This window comes from Mercurialis annua, linkage group LG4 (genome assembly GCF_937616625.2).
Source record: "Mercurialis annua linkage group LG4, ddMerAnnu1.2, whole genome shotgun sequence".
In the NCBI taxonomy this organism is placed as follows: domain Eukaryota; kingdom Viridiplantae; phylum Streptophyta; class Magnoliopsida; order Malpighiales; family Euphorbiaceae; genus Mercurialis; species Mercurialis annua.
This window is the reverse complement of record NC_065573.1, coordinates 40775611-40790315: the sequence shown is the minus strand read 5'-3', so window position 1 is coordinate 40790315 and position 14705 is coordinate 40775611. Positions and strand designations below refer to the sequence as shown.

General features: G+C 30.7%; 2 protein-coding genes across 2 annotated transcripts; one reads left to right on the top strand and one right to left on the bottom strand.

The window, feature by feature from the left end:
• Positions 1-2949: 2949 nt before the first annotated feature.
• Positions 2950-3405, bottom strand: LOC126678707 (uncharacterized). The gene has a single exon (XM_050373602.1). The coding sequence runs from the start codon at positions 3403-3405 to the stop codon at positions 2950-2952; it is 456 nt and encodes a 151-aa protein (XP_050229559.1).
• Positions 3406-11014: 7609 nt separating this feature from the next.
• Positions 11015-14023, top strand: LOC126677549 (B2 protein). The gene is made up of 5 exons (XM_050372223.2): positions 11015-11970; positions 12074-12174; positions 12268-12351; positions 12437-12547; positions 13691-14023. The coding sequence occupies exons 1-5, from the start codon at positions 11217-11219 to the stop codon at positions 13730-13732; spliced, it is 1092 nt and encodes a 363-aa protein (XP_050228180.1). The 5' UTR covers positions 11015-11216; the 3' UTR covers positions 13733-14023.
• The last annotated feature ends 682 nt before the right edge of the window (positions 14024-14705 follow it).

Genomic DNA, 14705 nt, shown 5'->3' with positions numbered 1-14705 from the left:
AATAATAAATAATTTTTTTATTAAACTTTATCCATTCCCATTCCTACACTAATTTTGAACCAAACAAAAAATGAAAACAATCATTCCCATTCCCATTCATTCTCATTCCGATTCCCATTCTGATTCACATTTCCAATCTTGAACCAAACGTTGTAGTTATGTTGTTTACCAACTGTTTATGATTTTTTTATAAGATTCTTCCATTCATATCAGCTGGTGAAAAGTGATTATTTTCAAGTTGCATGCCTCGTTATGGAACAGAGGTACGGTTTGAACTTGGCTTATCTAGCCATGGACGCTGTCGAATTGTAATATAGGTAGATTTCAAGTTAAACTTTGCCCTTTTGTTCTTTTCAGTGGCGGATCCAGGAATTTTTTTCAGCACGGGCTACATATAAATAATAAATGGGTTAATGTTATAAAAATTCACCAATTTTACACGTTTTTTCACACGCCGTTTAAAATTATTATTTTCATATACGGATTACTAATGTTTTTTAAAATCCATACACCGTACAAAAATTCGGGGAAAATTACTGAGTTAGCGACCGCACAGTGACATTTCAGTGACATTTCATAACGAATTGAATAGTGACACCTCAGTAATTTTCACCTAATTTTAATCTGTGTATGTATTTGAGAAAAATTGATAGTTGGTGTATGAAAATGATGATTTTTTTAGAGGTCAAAATGATAATTTTTAAACGGCTTGATTAAAATGATAAAACATGTAAAGTTGGTGAATTTTGATGATAATAACTCTGAATCATTTATATAAAAATTTACGTTAATAAAAGTAATAGTAAATATTACAGTAACCTTATATATTAATTTTGATCACTGCAAGACAATTACTTATATATTAGTTTGATTTTAAAAGATTAAATATATGGAAATTAGATTAGAGAATTAGGTTCTAATTTTAAAGGAAATGAAATTAGAGGATTGATAGAAAATTAAAACATTTTGGTAAACTTCTATGGGTTGTTGATTTGATTTAAAAATTTAAAGAAGAATACGTATTTGGTTGCACTCAAGTAGAGGTGTAAACGAACCGAGCCGTTCGCGAGCAACTCGGTGTTCGGCTCGATAAGAGCTCGGTTCATGTTCGTTCGTATTCTAAACGAACCGAGATCGAGCTTAATTTTACGTTCGTTAATATAAACGAGCCGAACATGAACATAGTGGTGTTCGGCTCGTTTACGTTCACGAACAGCTCGAATAAAAGTTCGTGAACAAGTTCGTGAACAAGTTCGAATAAGAGTTCGTGAACAAACTCGTTTAAAACTCGATTAGATGTTCGTGAACTAATTCGTATTTAAATTTATTTATATAAATATATTATATAATTCTAAAATTTATATTTAACAAAACACCAAAACTACGTAGTTTTGAATAATAAAACTAATAACTTAGCAGAAGTCAATAGTCTATTATTATTTTTAGTCAAGTAATCTGCACATTGATGCAGATCTATATGATCGCGATTCTGCTAATGTTGATGTGTGCTAACCTAATCTTTGCTAAGCTATAGTTTATAGTTGCTGATGTGAATCTCTAGTAAATACATAGCTTTTGCCTTGCATAGACACTTAAGTACTCTATTTTCTGTTTTAACCTTGATCAGTCATCCCATAGATGAGTGGGATTTCAACACAGAAGCACATGCTCTTGAGATGAATCATGCTAGCTTAAGGACCTTTATTTTAGATGATGAATCTTTCATGAGATGATTATTTTGTAAATAGTGAATATTTGTAACCTTTTCATTTTCTTTTGTTTCTCTGTATGTGTTTATGACTACTGTTTTTTTTTTGGTTTTGACCATGAGGTGTTCTGGACGGATTCCAATTATGAAACGACACCTTTAAATCTGATTTAATAACAAAAATTAATTACCTATTTACTTCCAAAGATTACAAGAACAGTTCTTTATCCCTCCCTATACACCTCTGATAGGTTTTTGCTTACAGGAACGGCCCTATTAAGTGCCTGGCATACCCTGGCGCATTCAAGAACCGCCTCAATAATATAGCGATAGCTACAACAGTGACGCACGTGAAGCGGTTTTGAAAATGGTCTTTAACTGTCAAATGCGAGGCTTTTTGTGGGTTTAATTATATATATATATTTAAAAGATTATCACAATTTTTCTCATTTAATTTGTCACTTTTTACAATTTTTTGAGACCAATCCACAATATGACATTGGTCTTAATTATTTTGCTAATCGCCGATTAGCAAAGTGCCAACCAATCCGCAATAACTGGGATTATTTTCGGATGTGGCACAACTTGAGAATATTTTCGCCACGGGACATTTTTTTAATCAAAAACACTTCCTATAGAGGGGTAAAAGTGATCCAAAATGCGAAAATAAGAATTTTTCTTTTACTTAGTTGTGCTGATAAGTGATAATAATGACTATTTTAATATAACGGTTCCAAGTTGAGGCACTAATTGATCCTTTTCTTGAATTATATAAAAGCCTAATTACTTAAAAAAAATCCCCGCCTTGTAACATTTTTTCGTTTATACCCCGACCTAGAAAAAATTCATTTGTACCCTTTTTTGATTTTTCGTTTTCAACTGTACCCTAAAATATTAAATTGAAATTTTTTTATATAAAATAAAGTTTAAAATAGTCCTTCATTTTTTAACATATATTCTAATTAGACCTTAATGTAATTAATGGTACAAAAATACCTTCTTCTTCATAAAATTAAACTTTTAATTATTATTTAATTTATATTAATTATCAATAATTTATTAAATACAAAACCGTAAAAATAAATAATTTTAAATTAAAAAAAAATTCCGACTCTCCGTCCGAAGTAGGAGCCCGCTGCTCCTCCTCCAGAAGGAGCCCCGTTTCCGACAATTAAAAAAGTGCTTGAAAATAGGAATTTTGAGCAATTCAAATAAACATTTAAAGAATGAAAATGTATAGATTAAAGAAGAGTAATAAGAATAAAAACAAGAAAAGCAGCAATAAAAGAATACTTAAGAGCAGCAGTGAGAATAACAAATGAAACAATAAAAAGCTGCCACAGAACTTGAGCACTCGCCCAAGCCAGTATACCCGTCAATCCAACGGCCAATATGTTATCAGGATCCGGGTCCAGAAACAAATCACCCAGCTTCACATTAAACAACAGATTCTTTCTATTTGCTTTCAAATCATTCTCTTCGTCGCCGCTTCCGTCTCCGCCATTCTCCGGTGACCCGTTGGTGTGCGGGTCCGGGTTAATGGGTTCTTGGATTTGGTCGTTGTTTGTTGCGTAGAGAAGAGATTTTGATTGGGTTTTGGGGAATTTGAGCTGGGTTTTGAGAGGAAGATGAATTACTGGTTTTGAAATTGATGGGATTTGTGTGTGGTTGAACGATTTGAAACCTAGCGTGGCCATTTTGTTTTCGTAAAAAATATTAATCGGATTTTGATAGCGGATTCGTTATTCGAAGGAGTACTATGGTGGGTCGGAAGTTTTTTAAATAAAAATTTTAAAACAATTAATTTTTAGGATTAATTTGAATAGTTTTAAAGTTTAAGGATTTGTTTATATTTTTACCAATAGAAAAAAAGTATAATATAACCCTTCTATTTATTTGGTTGTAATATTTGCATCCTTTAATTAATTAAGTTGTCAAAAAAATAAATTTTGAGGTATAGCTGAAAACGAAAAATCAAAAAAAGGGTACAAATAAATTTTTTCCTAGATCGGGGTATAAACGAAAAAATATTACAAGGTGGAGTTTTTTTTAAATAATTAGGCCTTATATAAATATATGATCGTGCTAATTCAACTCGCAATAACCCTAGTTATAGAGAAAAATAATAATTCAGCCTGAATTCAACAACGACGGGCAATTATGATTGCAAACAAGAAGGGGAAGGCTTACAGCAATGATCTGGAAATTGAAGCAAAGCCAGCCTTTCATTCTGATGCAGTTTTCGACGGGAAAATAGACGACAACAAGAGCCTGCGGCATCAGGGAGGTGAGTGTTACATTAATGAATTGCCTGATGATATCCTTATGATCATATTGTCTCGCCTGAATCTGAGAGAAGCAGTATTAACCAGCATTCTATCACGCCGATGGAGATTTCTTTGGAACTACCTTTCGGGCGTGTTAGATTTTGATGCGCAAGTTTTGTTTCCTGAGGAGCAGTTAATCGAGCCATGGAGAAACATATTTGCCAAGAGAGTGCGGAATATTCTGAAACAACGTCATAAAGGACCAACTATTGATGAACTCAGGATCCATTTCTCCTATCTTTGGGGTTATCATATTTACCAGCGCGAACTCCATAGTTTGATCGCTATGGGCATGAATAAGAGAGTTAAGCGCCTCTTGATAGACTTCAGATCGGTGGAGATATATCCGCCACGACCAATGCAACGGTTAGGCTCTGGTTACCGCTTCGCATTGCTCGTCTCTCTTCGCTTGAAAAATGCAAACATCTCCGCTGAATTGGTTCACCACCTCTTATCTAGTTCTCCTGCTCTCGAGCTGCTCAGTGTTGTCGGCTCACCAGGCGATCTCGGTCACTTGAAATTTTGCGGTCCTTGTCTGAAGCTTAAGCACCTTGAATTGAGGTGTAATGTGATTCGGACACTTGAAATATCTGCAGCACCGCATCTTGAATCACTCGAGCTTTTTCCAAGCAATAAAGATATAAACATTATCTTCAAGGATATTCCTTGTCTGACCCGAGTATCTTGTAGCTGCATTGTGATTAAGGAACCCTTAATGATGAGAAACCTAAAGGAAATCAATCTGACATTAGATGGAGATTGCCTTGAAGATTTACATAGTTGCTTTAACTTGTTAGATGCCTCTCCTGTCTTGACCAAAGCATCCTTTAACTTGGAGTATTATTTCGCATATTGGCGTTATGATAATGAGCTTAGCTGGAATTCTGATTATACCGGACGTCCGAAGCATCAATGTCTTAAGGTGGTTGAGATTTTTGGAGTTAGTGGTCACTATTTTTATCATGAACTCTGCACTTACTTAGCTCATTATGCTGCAAATCTTCACAGGATAAGTGTCAGGCCTTGCGCCTCCAGGAACAACGAATTTACTACTTGTCGGATTCAGAATCTAAAATCCATGCTGCCTCTATCGGTCGAGTTGGAGATACTTTAATTCAATTCACCGCTTTTATAGTGCAATTTGTAATGGCTCATTAATAATCAACTCTGCTGCTATATTATTGTACTAGTGTTCTCTTTTTCTCATTTCCCTTAAGATTAGAATAGATTAATCCACATTGAATGATTCAACAATATAATTTGCTAACTGAATTAACACAACGATAGCTTAGCAAGAGCATCCAATTCTATGTTTTGGGATTGAAATTCCCCTGAGCTCTTGGTTCCCATTTTAAATCTTGGACAGCAAAATAGGCGACGACAATCTGAAAAGGTGCCGGAGAGGTAAGTCTTACATTAATGAATTGCCTGATGATACCCTTGTGATCATATTGTCTCGCCTGAATGTCAAAGAAGCAGTATTAACCAGCATTCTGTCACGCCGATGGAGATTTCTTTTGAGAGGCCTTTTTATTTCTGATGAATTCTTTGAACATACCTTTGTGGAATATTTGTATCCAGACGATGAGAAAAGTAAATACAATCTTGCCAAGACACTGAACTTTAGTCTAAAACAACCTGAAACACCAACTATTGCCGAACTCAGGATTCGTTTGCCCCATGATCAGGTTTTAAATCTTTACCACACGGGCATGAAAAAGAGAGTAAAGAGCCTGTCAATAGATTTCAGTACGTTTTTTAATCTGGAAAAACCAATGCGGCAGCGGTTAGGCTCTGGTTGCAGCTTCACATCGCTCGTCTCTCTTCGCTTGGTAAATGCTTACATCTCTGGCGAATTTATTTACCACCTTTTATCCAATTCCCCTGCTCTCGAGCTGCTCAGTGTTGTCGACTCATCTAGTCTATTAGATATATAAATATATATAGTTAAAAGATAAAAGAACAAATCAATCAAGTTTTATGGAACAATTTAATTAACACTATATATATAGTTAAGATTTTCAAAGTTCTTATTTGAAAAGGTGTATGGTCTAATTAAAACCAATCCAAAAAAACAACAAAGAATTATTATAATTAATGGATAATACAGCAACAAGAAAAAGTTTTAACTTTCAAATTTATATTTGATAAATAAGAATTTTTGAGACTACTTATTAAATATTGTGATTATAAATAATCTTTCTCCCACCCCTACTGACTGGGCCAAGCTTCAAAGCTCATTTTGCTATTGACAATTATTTGACTTCCACTTTTACCATCCGACATCACAACAAAATATTTAAAGGAATTTTCACAAAAAGATTTATAAAATATATTTGTGAAATTTAGATCTACAATAGTAAAATAAATTCAATTTTTTATGAGCTATTGTTATTTTGTATAAAGAAAACAACTACAATTTATAAAAATGTATATTATATATAAATCGGTTACTCGCGATTTTAAAACTCTAAATTCTAAAATTAAACCATTAATCATACAAAATATTAACTAAAACCTAAATCTAAATTTTTGAACCAATTAACCGTACTTTTTTGGTTTGATTTTTCAGTTTTTGTTAAAAGGAAAAAAATGACATTGATAATATATTAATATAAAATATATTATGTGAATATAGCGTTAATATATATTCAATAATATATATATATATATATATATATATATATATATATATATATATAAAAGTTCAAAACATTTATATATATATAAAAGTTCAAAACATATTTTTTGGACTGCAAAAGTTCAAAACATTTTGAAAAAGCCCAGATAAGAAAGTGTACCTCTTCTCTTGTTGGTTGGCCTCTTGATGTCCAGTCCTGCCGACATCCAGGCGCGGGCCTTCCCATCCAGATGTGTGCTTATCTCTAAGAGAAAATTAGGATAAATACTCTATTTTTAAAAATAATTTGATTTCCTACCTCAACAAGGAAAAGATATAAAAAATACCTCACAATTTTAATGTTTTTATTTTTTTACTCTAAAACATATTTATATTATAATTATACCTACTATTTATTATTTTTTTACTCCAAGTATATTTTTCCTACTCCTATCATGTTACAGTTGGCTTTTTTTTTTATTTTTGTCTTTCCTTTTCTCTCTCCTCTCTCCTCATCCTTTTATTCTTCTTCTTCTTCTTCTTATTCTCTGGTTCTTTTTTCTTCTTTTTTATTTCTTCTTTCTTTCTTTATTTTTTTCTTTACTCTACCGCCGTCCTTCATCGCTCCGCCGCTGTTCCTTCGTCGCTCCGCCGCCGTTCTTTCATTGCTCCGCCGCCGTTTTTTCATTGCTCCGCCGTTTTTTATATTTAATTTTGGAATTTTTTTCTCAACTCGTGGTGATTAATACGATTTATTTTAATATTCAGATCTAAAAGAATTACTCTTGAATTTTCTCATTTTTAGATCTAAACATTTGCATTAAAAACAATTTTATACACAAAAAATGATTTTCTGCAAAAAAAAAACAGATTCTGATTATCATATGAGTATCATCACTGCATTATCATGTAAGTATCATAACATTGCAGAAAAAATTGATTTTTTTTATTAAAAACAACCTCTGATTATCATGTTATTATCAATATATTATCATTTCGTTATCATAACACTGCAGGAAAAAAACCCTCTGGTTATCATGTTATTATCATATAACACTGCAGTATGATAACTAGATGATAATGAAATATGATAAGATTATGATAATTGGATGATAATGTACGTGAAAATATAATTATAAAAAGATTCATGATACCAGTGATAACCAGATGATAATTAAATAATAAAGTAATGGTAATAGTATGATAATATGATACCTATATAGAAAAAAATGCATAAAAATTATGATAACGAGATGATAATGTGAAGATAGAGTAGTATGATAATTGGATGATAATGTACGTGAAAATATAATTACAAAAAGATTCATGATACCAGTGATAACCAGATGATAATTAAATAATAAAGTTGTGATAATAGTATGATAATATGATAATATAGTGATAATAACATGATTATCATGTTATTATCACTATATTATCATTTTGTTATCATAACATTGCATGAAAAAAACAACATCTGATCATCATGTTATTATCGTAATATTATCATATAACACTGCAGTATGATAACTAGATTATAATGAAATACGATAATTGAATGATAATGTACGTGAAAATATAATTACTAAAAGATTCATGATACCAGTGATAACCAGATGATAATTAAATAATAAAGTTATGATAATAGTATGATAATATGATACCTATATGGAAAATAATGCATAAAAAATATGATAACGAGATGATAATGTGAAGATAGAGTAGTATGATAAGGTTCTTATTGATAATAAAATGATAATGGTATGATAATATGATACCTATATAAAAACAAATTACAGAAAAATTATGATAACGAGATGATAATAATCTGCTACATACGATACTAATAATGACATGATAATAAAATGACAATGCGATATATTGATAATTATATGATAAGGTGAAACTGTGATAATCATATGATAATATAATATTGTGATAATCACATGATAATATGATTTTGTCTAATATTATCCAGCAGTATCATCACATTATCATATAATAATCTGTTACATACGATACTGATAATAATATGATAATAAGATGACAATACGATAGGATACACTGATAATTACATGCTAAGATGAAACTGTGATAATCATATGATAAAGTGATACAGTGATAATCATATGATAATGTGATACTGTAATTTTTTATTTAATTCAAATAATTTTTGAATATGCTATTATATAATAAAATATTTAAATAGTAGTATATATTTATAAATTATAAAATATTTAATAATACTGAAATAAATGAAAAGAAAATGTTTTATTTATTGGTAATTTATAATAGTAAATTTGTTAATTTAAAGTATGAAGAAATAAAAAATATCTAATTTAAAAAAGTTTGAAAAAAGTTTGAAACAAGTAAACAAAATAAAAGTTTGAAAAAAAGAAAGAAAGAGACGTCAGGTATGAAAAGAGAGAGAGAAAGAAAGAGAAAGAAAAAAGAGAGAAAAGGAGAGAGAGTGTGTCAGAGAAGCCTATAATAAAGGCAGAGTAAAATTCTAATAAGTTAGACATGGAGAGTAAAAATATCAAAGTGGCCAAATCATGGAGTATTTTTGTTGACTTTTCCGTGTTGAGGTAGAAATTCAAATTATTTTCTTTTTTTAGGTAAATCCATAAATCTCTCAACCGCACTCACATTCTTAAAGTTTGCCAAGTGTTTATTGTTTCTATACATCAATGTCCCTCTCACAGCAACGTTTATGCTATTAAGGCAATGCATGTACTACTAGTAATATTAATATTAAAAGTATCAAAATAAGCAAGCAAATTTTTCTATCTAAAAATTAGAAAACAATATTTTCTAAACAGTTATTTTTTTATTTTATTAAAATTGCTATACTTAATTAATAAATCAAAATTAAAAATAACAATATACTAACATTTTTTTTACTGATTTTTTTTTTAAAATTAAATTAATAATGTGGATTTTATTTTCAAGTCTTAACACTTAAGGAAGCAAAATGAATTTGAAAATCCAACAAGAGATTTTGAAAAGAAGAAAGGTGGCAGGTAATGCCAAAGAAGTTGCAAAAAAGAGCTTCTAGAAAGTAACACGTAACATAAACACTCTCTTCGCCTCTGCATCTGACACGTCACCCACGTGGGCCACCACTCCCTACCCCACAATACCAATACCGCGTACTTTTCCTTTTCACCTCAACTAACCGATACATATATTTATCTGCCTCCTACATAACTAACAAATTTTAAGTAAGGGTAATTGATTTTGGAGGTCACTGTACTTTTCAAAAATTGCAAAATGGTGACCGAACTTCAATACGTAACATTTTGGTTACTGTACTATTTGGTTATGTTAACATAGAAGGATTTTTGGTCACTGAAGAAAAATATTTCGAGTCGATTTTTTGTTGATTGCATGTATATATGAAATATAAGGTATTATTTGTCATAAATAATCAAAATTTGATTACTACACATGTATAATTTGACCGTAAAACACTTAAAAACCTTCCAAAATCACATATTTGAAAGTTTAGTAACCATTTTGTTATGTTTTGAAGTTCGGTCACCATTTTGCAATTTTTAAAAAGTACAGTAACCCCTAGAATCAATTACCCTTTAAGTAAATTAAAACACAACAAATTGGTTTATACTCTCATGTAAACAATTTAATCCGACTGGTAAAACAAGAAAAATATTAAATTTAAGGACTTAATTTAGGAGGGTGTTCGGGAATCAAATCGATAAAAAATTAAATCAAATCTTGAATTATCAGTCTATTTACGATAAAAATATATTTTTTCAACTTAATTTTTATTTTATTTTATCCATATTAATATTGGTTTTATAAATTGTGTTTAATATTATACTCACTTTTCTCAAAAAAAAAATATTATACTCATTAATTTACAGTTAAAATAATATAAAAGATACTAAAAATATGATATAGATTTTTAATATGACAATACGAGAAAAAAAATATTTCTTGAATAGGACGCAATAAATATATTTTATATATTTTTAATTTTGACTATATTTAATTTAATTTTTTAAGTTAAAATTACAAAATTAAAATTAATCTATTTTTATTGTATAATTTAGATACTGTTAGTTTTATGCAATTAAATGGTAAAATATATTTCTAATTTAATTTTTATTTAAATAAAATAAATATTTTTTATAGAAATAAAAATAAAAATAAATTAATTAATTAATTTTAATATATTATTATTAAATTAAACCAAGCTGAATCAAATTTTAAATAAAAAATCATATTAAAATTAATGATATTAAAATGAAAACTTCTTGTTTTGTAAAATTTTTACTTTGACAAATCCACACGCTATCCCTTAAATTTCTCAAATTCCTTCACTTTCCTCGAAATTTCCCATCTCTTTAGTCTGAACTTGTCTTAAGCATTATTTAACACTTCCTTTCGCACCCACTTCTATTCTCTCTTTCATCAATCCCTTGCAAAGCTTCCCCTGTTTTCATTTATACTCTTCTTAAAAAATTTAATACCCAGTTAGTGTTTTTATCATATCTTTGGTATTTTGTTTGATTTTGAAGTAAACTCGTGTTTAAAAATGGAGAACAATCAGCAATCATTTTGGCAGTTCAGTGATCAGCTAAGGGTGCATAATTCAAATTTAGCAAATTTATCACTCAATGATTCAATATGGAGCAATAGTAATAATCTATCAAAAAGGCCAGACGAAAGAAGAAATTTTGATGTAAGAGTTGGTGGTGAAGCTATCAATAACACCAATTCTTTTCCCAAGCCAAAAAATTCTGATCTGAATGGATTCAGTAATGATGATTGGAAGTTAAAGTCAGGTAATTCTGTTGCTTCTCCTGGTTTTAATATTAACAGCAACAACAATAATATTAATACTTGGAAGACAGGATCTTCTGATCTGAATGGATTCAACAGTAGTTGGAAAATGGGATCTGGTCCGAAAAGTTATGATCTTGGTCCTATAAGTCAAGTTCTTGGTGGTGTTGGATCTCCAAAAAATGTTACCCTTAATGGTGGGTTTAATAAGGGGATTTATCCATCAAAGGGTAATTATAATGTTAACAATAATCTTAATGTTAATGTTAAGGGTTATAAGAACAAAGGTGAAGATGAAGTTGGAGTTAAACCTAGCAATAAGAAGAACGGTAATAAAAAGTTTAGTGGTGATAATAATGATGGTAAGGATACTAAGAGTGGTGGTGATAAGAGGTTTAAGACACTGCCACCAACTGAAGCTCTTCCGAGAAATGAAACTGTTGGTGGGTATATCTTTGTTTGTAATAATGATACCATGCAAGAGAATCTCAAGAGGCAGCTTTTTGGTAAGTTTTCTTTGTCAATTTTTATGACTGTTTTTGGGTTTGAATGTTTGGTTCTGAGGTTGGATTTTGATGAACTGTTTGTTGAATTGTTGGTTTTGTTCAGGTTTGCCTCCTCGTTACAGAGATTCAGTGAGGGCTATTACTCCAGGGCTGCCTCTTTTCCTCTACAACTACTCAACTCATCAACTCCATGGAGTCTTTGAGGTTTGTGTTTGTTCTTTCTTTTGTGCATATTTCAATATTTGTCAATTTTGGTTAAAAATGATCTGATGTTGTAATTGCGGATGGTTTGTTTAGGCTGCAAGCTTTGGAGGAACAAACATTGATCCTGCTGCCTGGGAAGATAAGAAATGCCATGGAGAATCTCGATTTCCTGCTCAGGTATGTTTCGGAATTGGACGGTTTAGGTGTTTTTAAGCATTGAATCGTGTTGGTGTAAATAAAGTTAATTTGTTCCTTGGTTCAGGTTAGAGTTGTTACAAGGAAAATTTGTGAACCCCTGGAAGAGGACTCTTTCAGGCCAATTCTTCACCACTATGATGGCCCTAAATTCAGACTTGAACTCAACATCCCTGAGGTAATTTACTTTGTCAACACATTCAATCTTATAAATGTAAAGGAAAATTACTCTAATTGAGTTAATTAGGTCATAATTACTCAGCACTCGCCGTGTCTTGTTGATTAGGTCAAAATTATTCGGATCTCACCGTGTCTCCTTGATTAGGTCAAAATTACTCAGATCTCACTGTCTCTTGTTGATTAGGTCAAATTTATTCAAAATCAAACCGTGTCTTATTGATTAGATCAAAATGACTCAGAACTCGCTCTGTCTCGTTGATTAGGTCAAATTTACTCAAAATCAAACCGTGTATTAGATCAAAATGACTCAAGAAATACCTCTGTCTCGTTGAATAGGTCAAATTTTGAGCATATTTACTCAAAATCAAACCGTGTCTTGTTGATTAGATCAAAATGACTCATAATTTTCTGTCTCTTTGATTAGGTCAAAATTACTCAGAACTAAGAACTTACCGTGTCTTTTTGATTATGTCAAAACTATTTAGGACTCACCGTGTCTTGTTGTTTAGTTCAAAATTACTCTGAACACACCGTGTCTGGTTGATTAGGTCATAAATACTCTGAATTCACCCCGTGTCTTGTTGATTAGCTCAAAACTACTTAGAACTCACCCCGTGTCTTGTTGATTAGTTCAAAACTATTTAGAACTCACCCCGTGTCTTGTTGATTAGCTCAAAACTACTTAGAACTCACCCCGTGTCTTGTTGATTAGTTCAAAACTATTTAGAACTCACCCCGTGTCTTGTTGATTAGCTCAAAACTACTTAGAACTCAACAGTGTCTCTTTGATTAGCTCAGAGATACTTAGAATAACACCGTGCCCAGTGATTAGGTCGAATTTTTTAAGACTTCACCGTTGCTCGTCGATCTTTTGGTTCCATTCTCTGAATTTTAAGAACTCTTTGTGTTCTCTCACTGATGATTTCGATCTATTTAACTGAAACTTTTAATGATAGAGTTCTTTTAATCTAATATCTAAGAGTCAAGGTAACAATGAATTCTTAAAATTCTGGAGGAAATAACAATATTTTGATCTAAATTTAGGAATGATAGTAATTTTTGTTATATTTTATTTGCTAGTCTTGAATAGTTGACATGATTTAGTAATCTTACTCATCATTTCGTGTTGGTTTTTATTCAGGCTCTGTCTCTCCTGGACATATTTGAAGAGCAGAACGCTTGAACAATTGGATATACAGATAATCATAGAGATACACATACAAGGTGAAGAGAAGAGTTTGATACAGAATAAAAAAAATGAAAAAGAGTTATTTAGATTTTAATATATTGAAAAGTTGAACAAGAGCTGAGGATATAATTTTCCAGCCTAATGTAATGTATATTTTTGTTTGTATCAATGGCTGTTTTTGCTCTCTGGTTTGGCATATAAATAAGCAAAATTATGCTAAAGATGAACTTTTTATGTAAGTTATATATATAGGACTTGATGTATACCTAAGGTGTGCTTTTTGCATCTCTATATGTGCATCTTTTTAATTCGGATTATTTCATTAACTCAAATTCGACATAGTTACTGTTACAAAACATAGAACGAGAGATAAATAACACGATCATCCACGAGCTTATTGTATGTGCATACAATGCTCTGAAAATGAATAATCTTGAAGTTAATATAGCATTATTTAAATAATTGTATGTGTGTTTTAAGTTGAATAGTTTTTTTAATGTCAAATCAAATTAGATAAAATTTACAAATTTGGTTATTTAGTTTGATTCAGTTTTTGCAAATCCTACTCACAAGAATCAGGCATTGTTAATGAAGAGCCATAGAAAAGTTAGAAATTTTAGGTTAGAAAGTGAGCAATAAGATAGGTGGTGGTGGATAGTTGAAAATTGCATTAGTTAGGCACTTGAAAGACTGATCCACCAATCAAGGAAAAGCAATGTGTCAATGGGTTGGTTAGAGCAGCTATATTAAACTTCAAGTCCAAGAAAGGGGGCTGCCCTCCTTTGTCAACTATGTGAACCATACTCAAATTTCTAAATGTGTTAAAATTATAGGAATTTCTTTTTTTTATATAATTCAAATGTTTAAAAGTATTAATTTTAGTATATTTTCAATTTTCAGTTCAATTATAATCATTTTCTTAGACTGGAGTGAAAAAAAAGTTTAAACTTTCATGTTTGAAATAGAC

Bases quoted from the DNA above. Each gene is read 5' to 3' on its own strand.
- LOC126678707 (XM_050373602.1), bottom strand. From the start codon at position 3,405: ATGGCCACGCTAGGTTTCAAATCGTTCAACCACACACAAATCCCATCA.
- LOC126677549 (XM_050372223.2), top strand. From the start codon at position 11,217: ATGGAGAACAATCAGCAATCATTTTGGCAGTTCAGTGATCAGCTAAGG. The intron at 12,175-12,267 runs GTTTGTGTTTGT...TGGTTTGTTTAG, and splicing joins AACTCCATGGAGTCTTTGAG to GCTGCAAGCTTTGGAGGAAC. The intron at 12,352-12,436 runs GTATGTTTCGGA...TCCTTGGTTCAG, and splicing joins AATCTCGATTTCCTGCTCAG to GTTAGAGTTGTTACAAGGAA.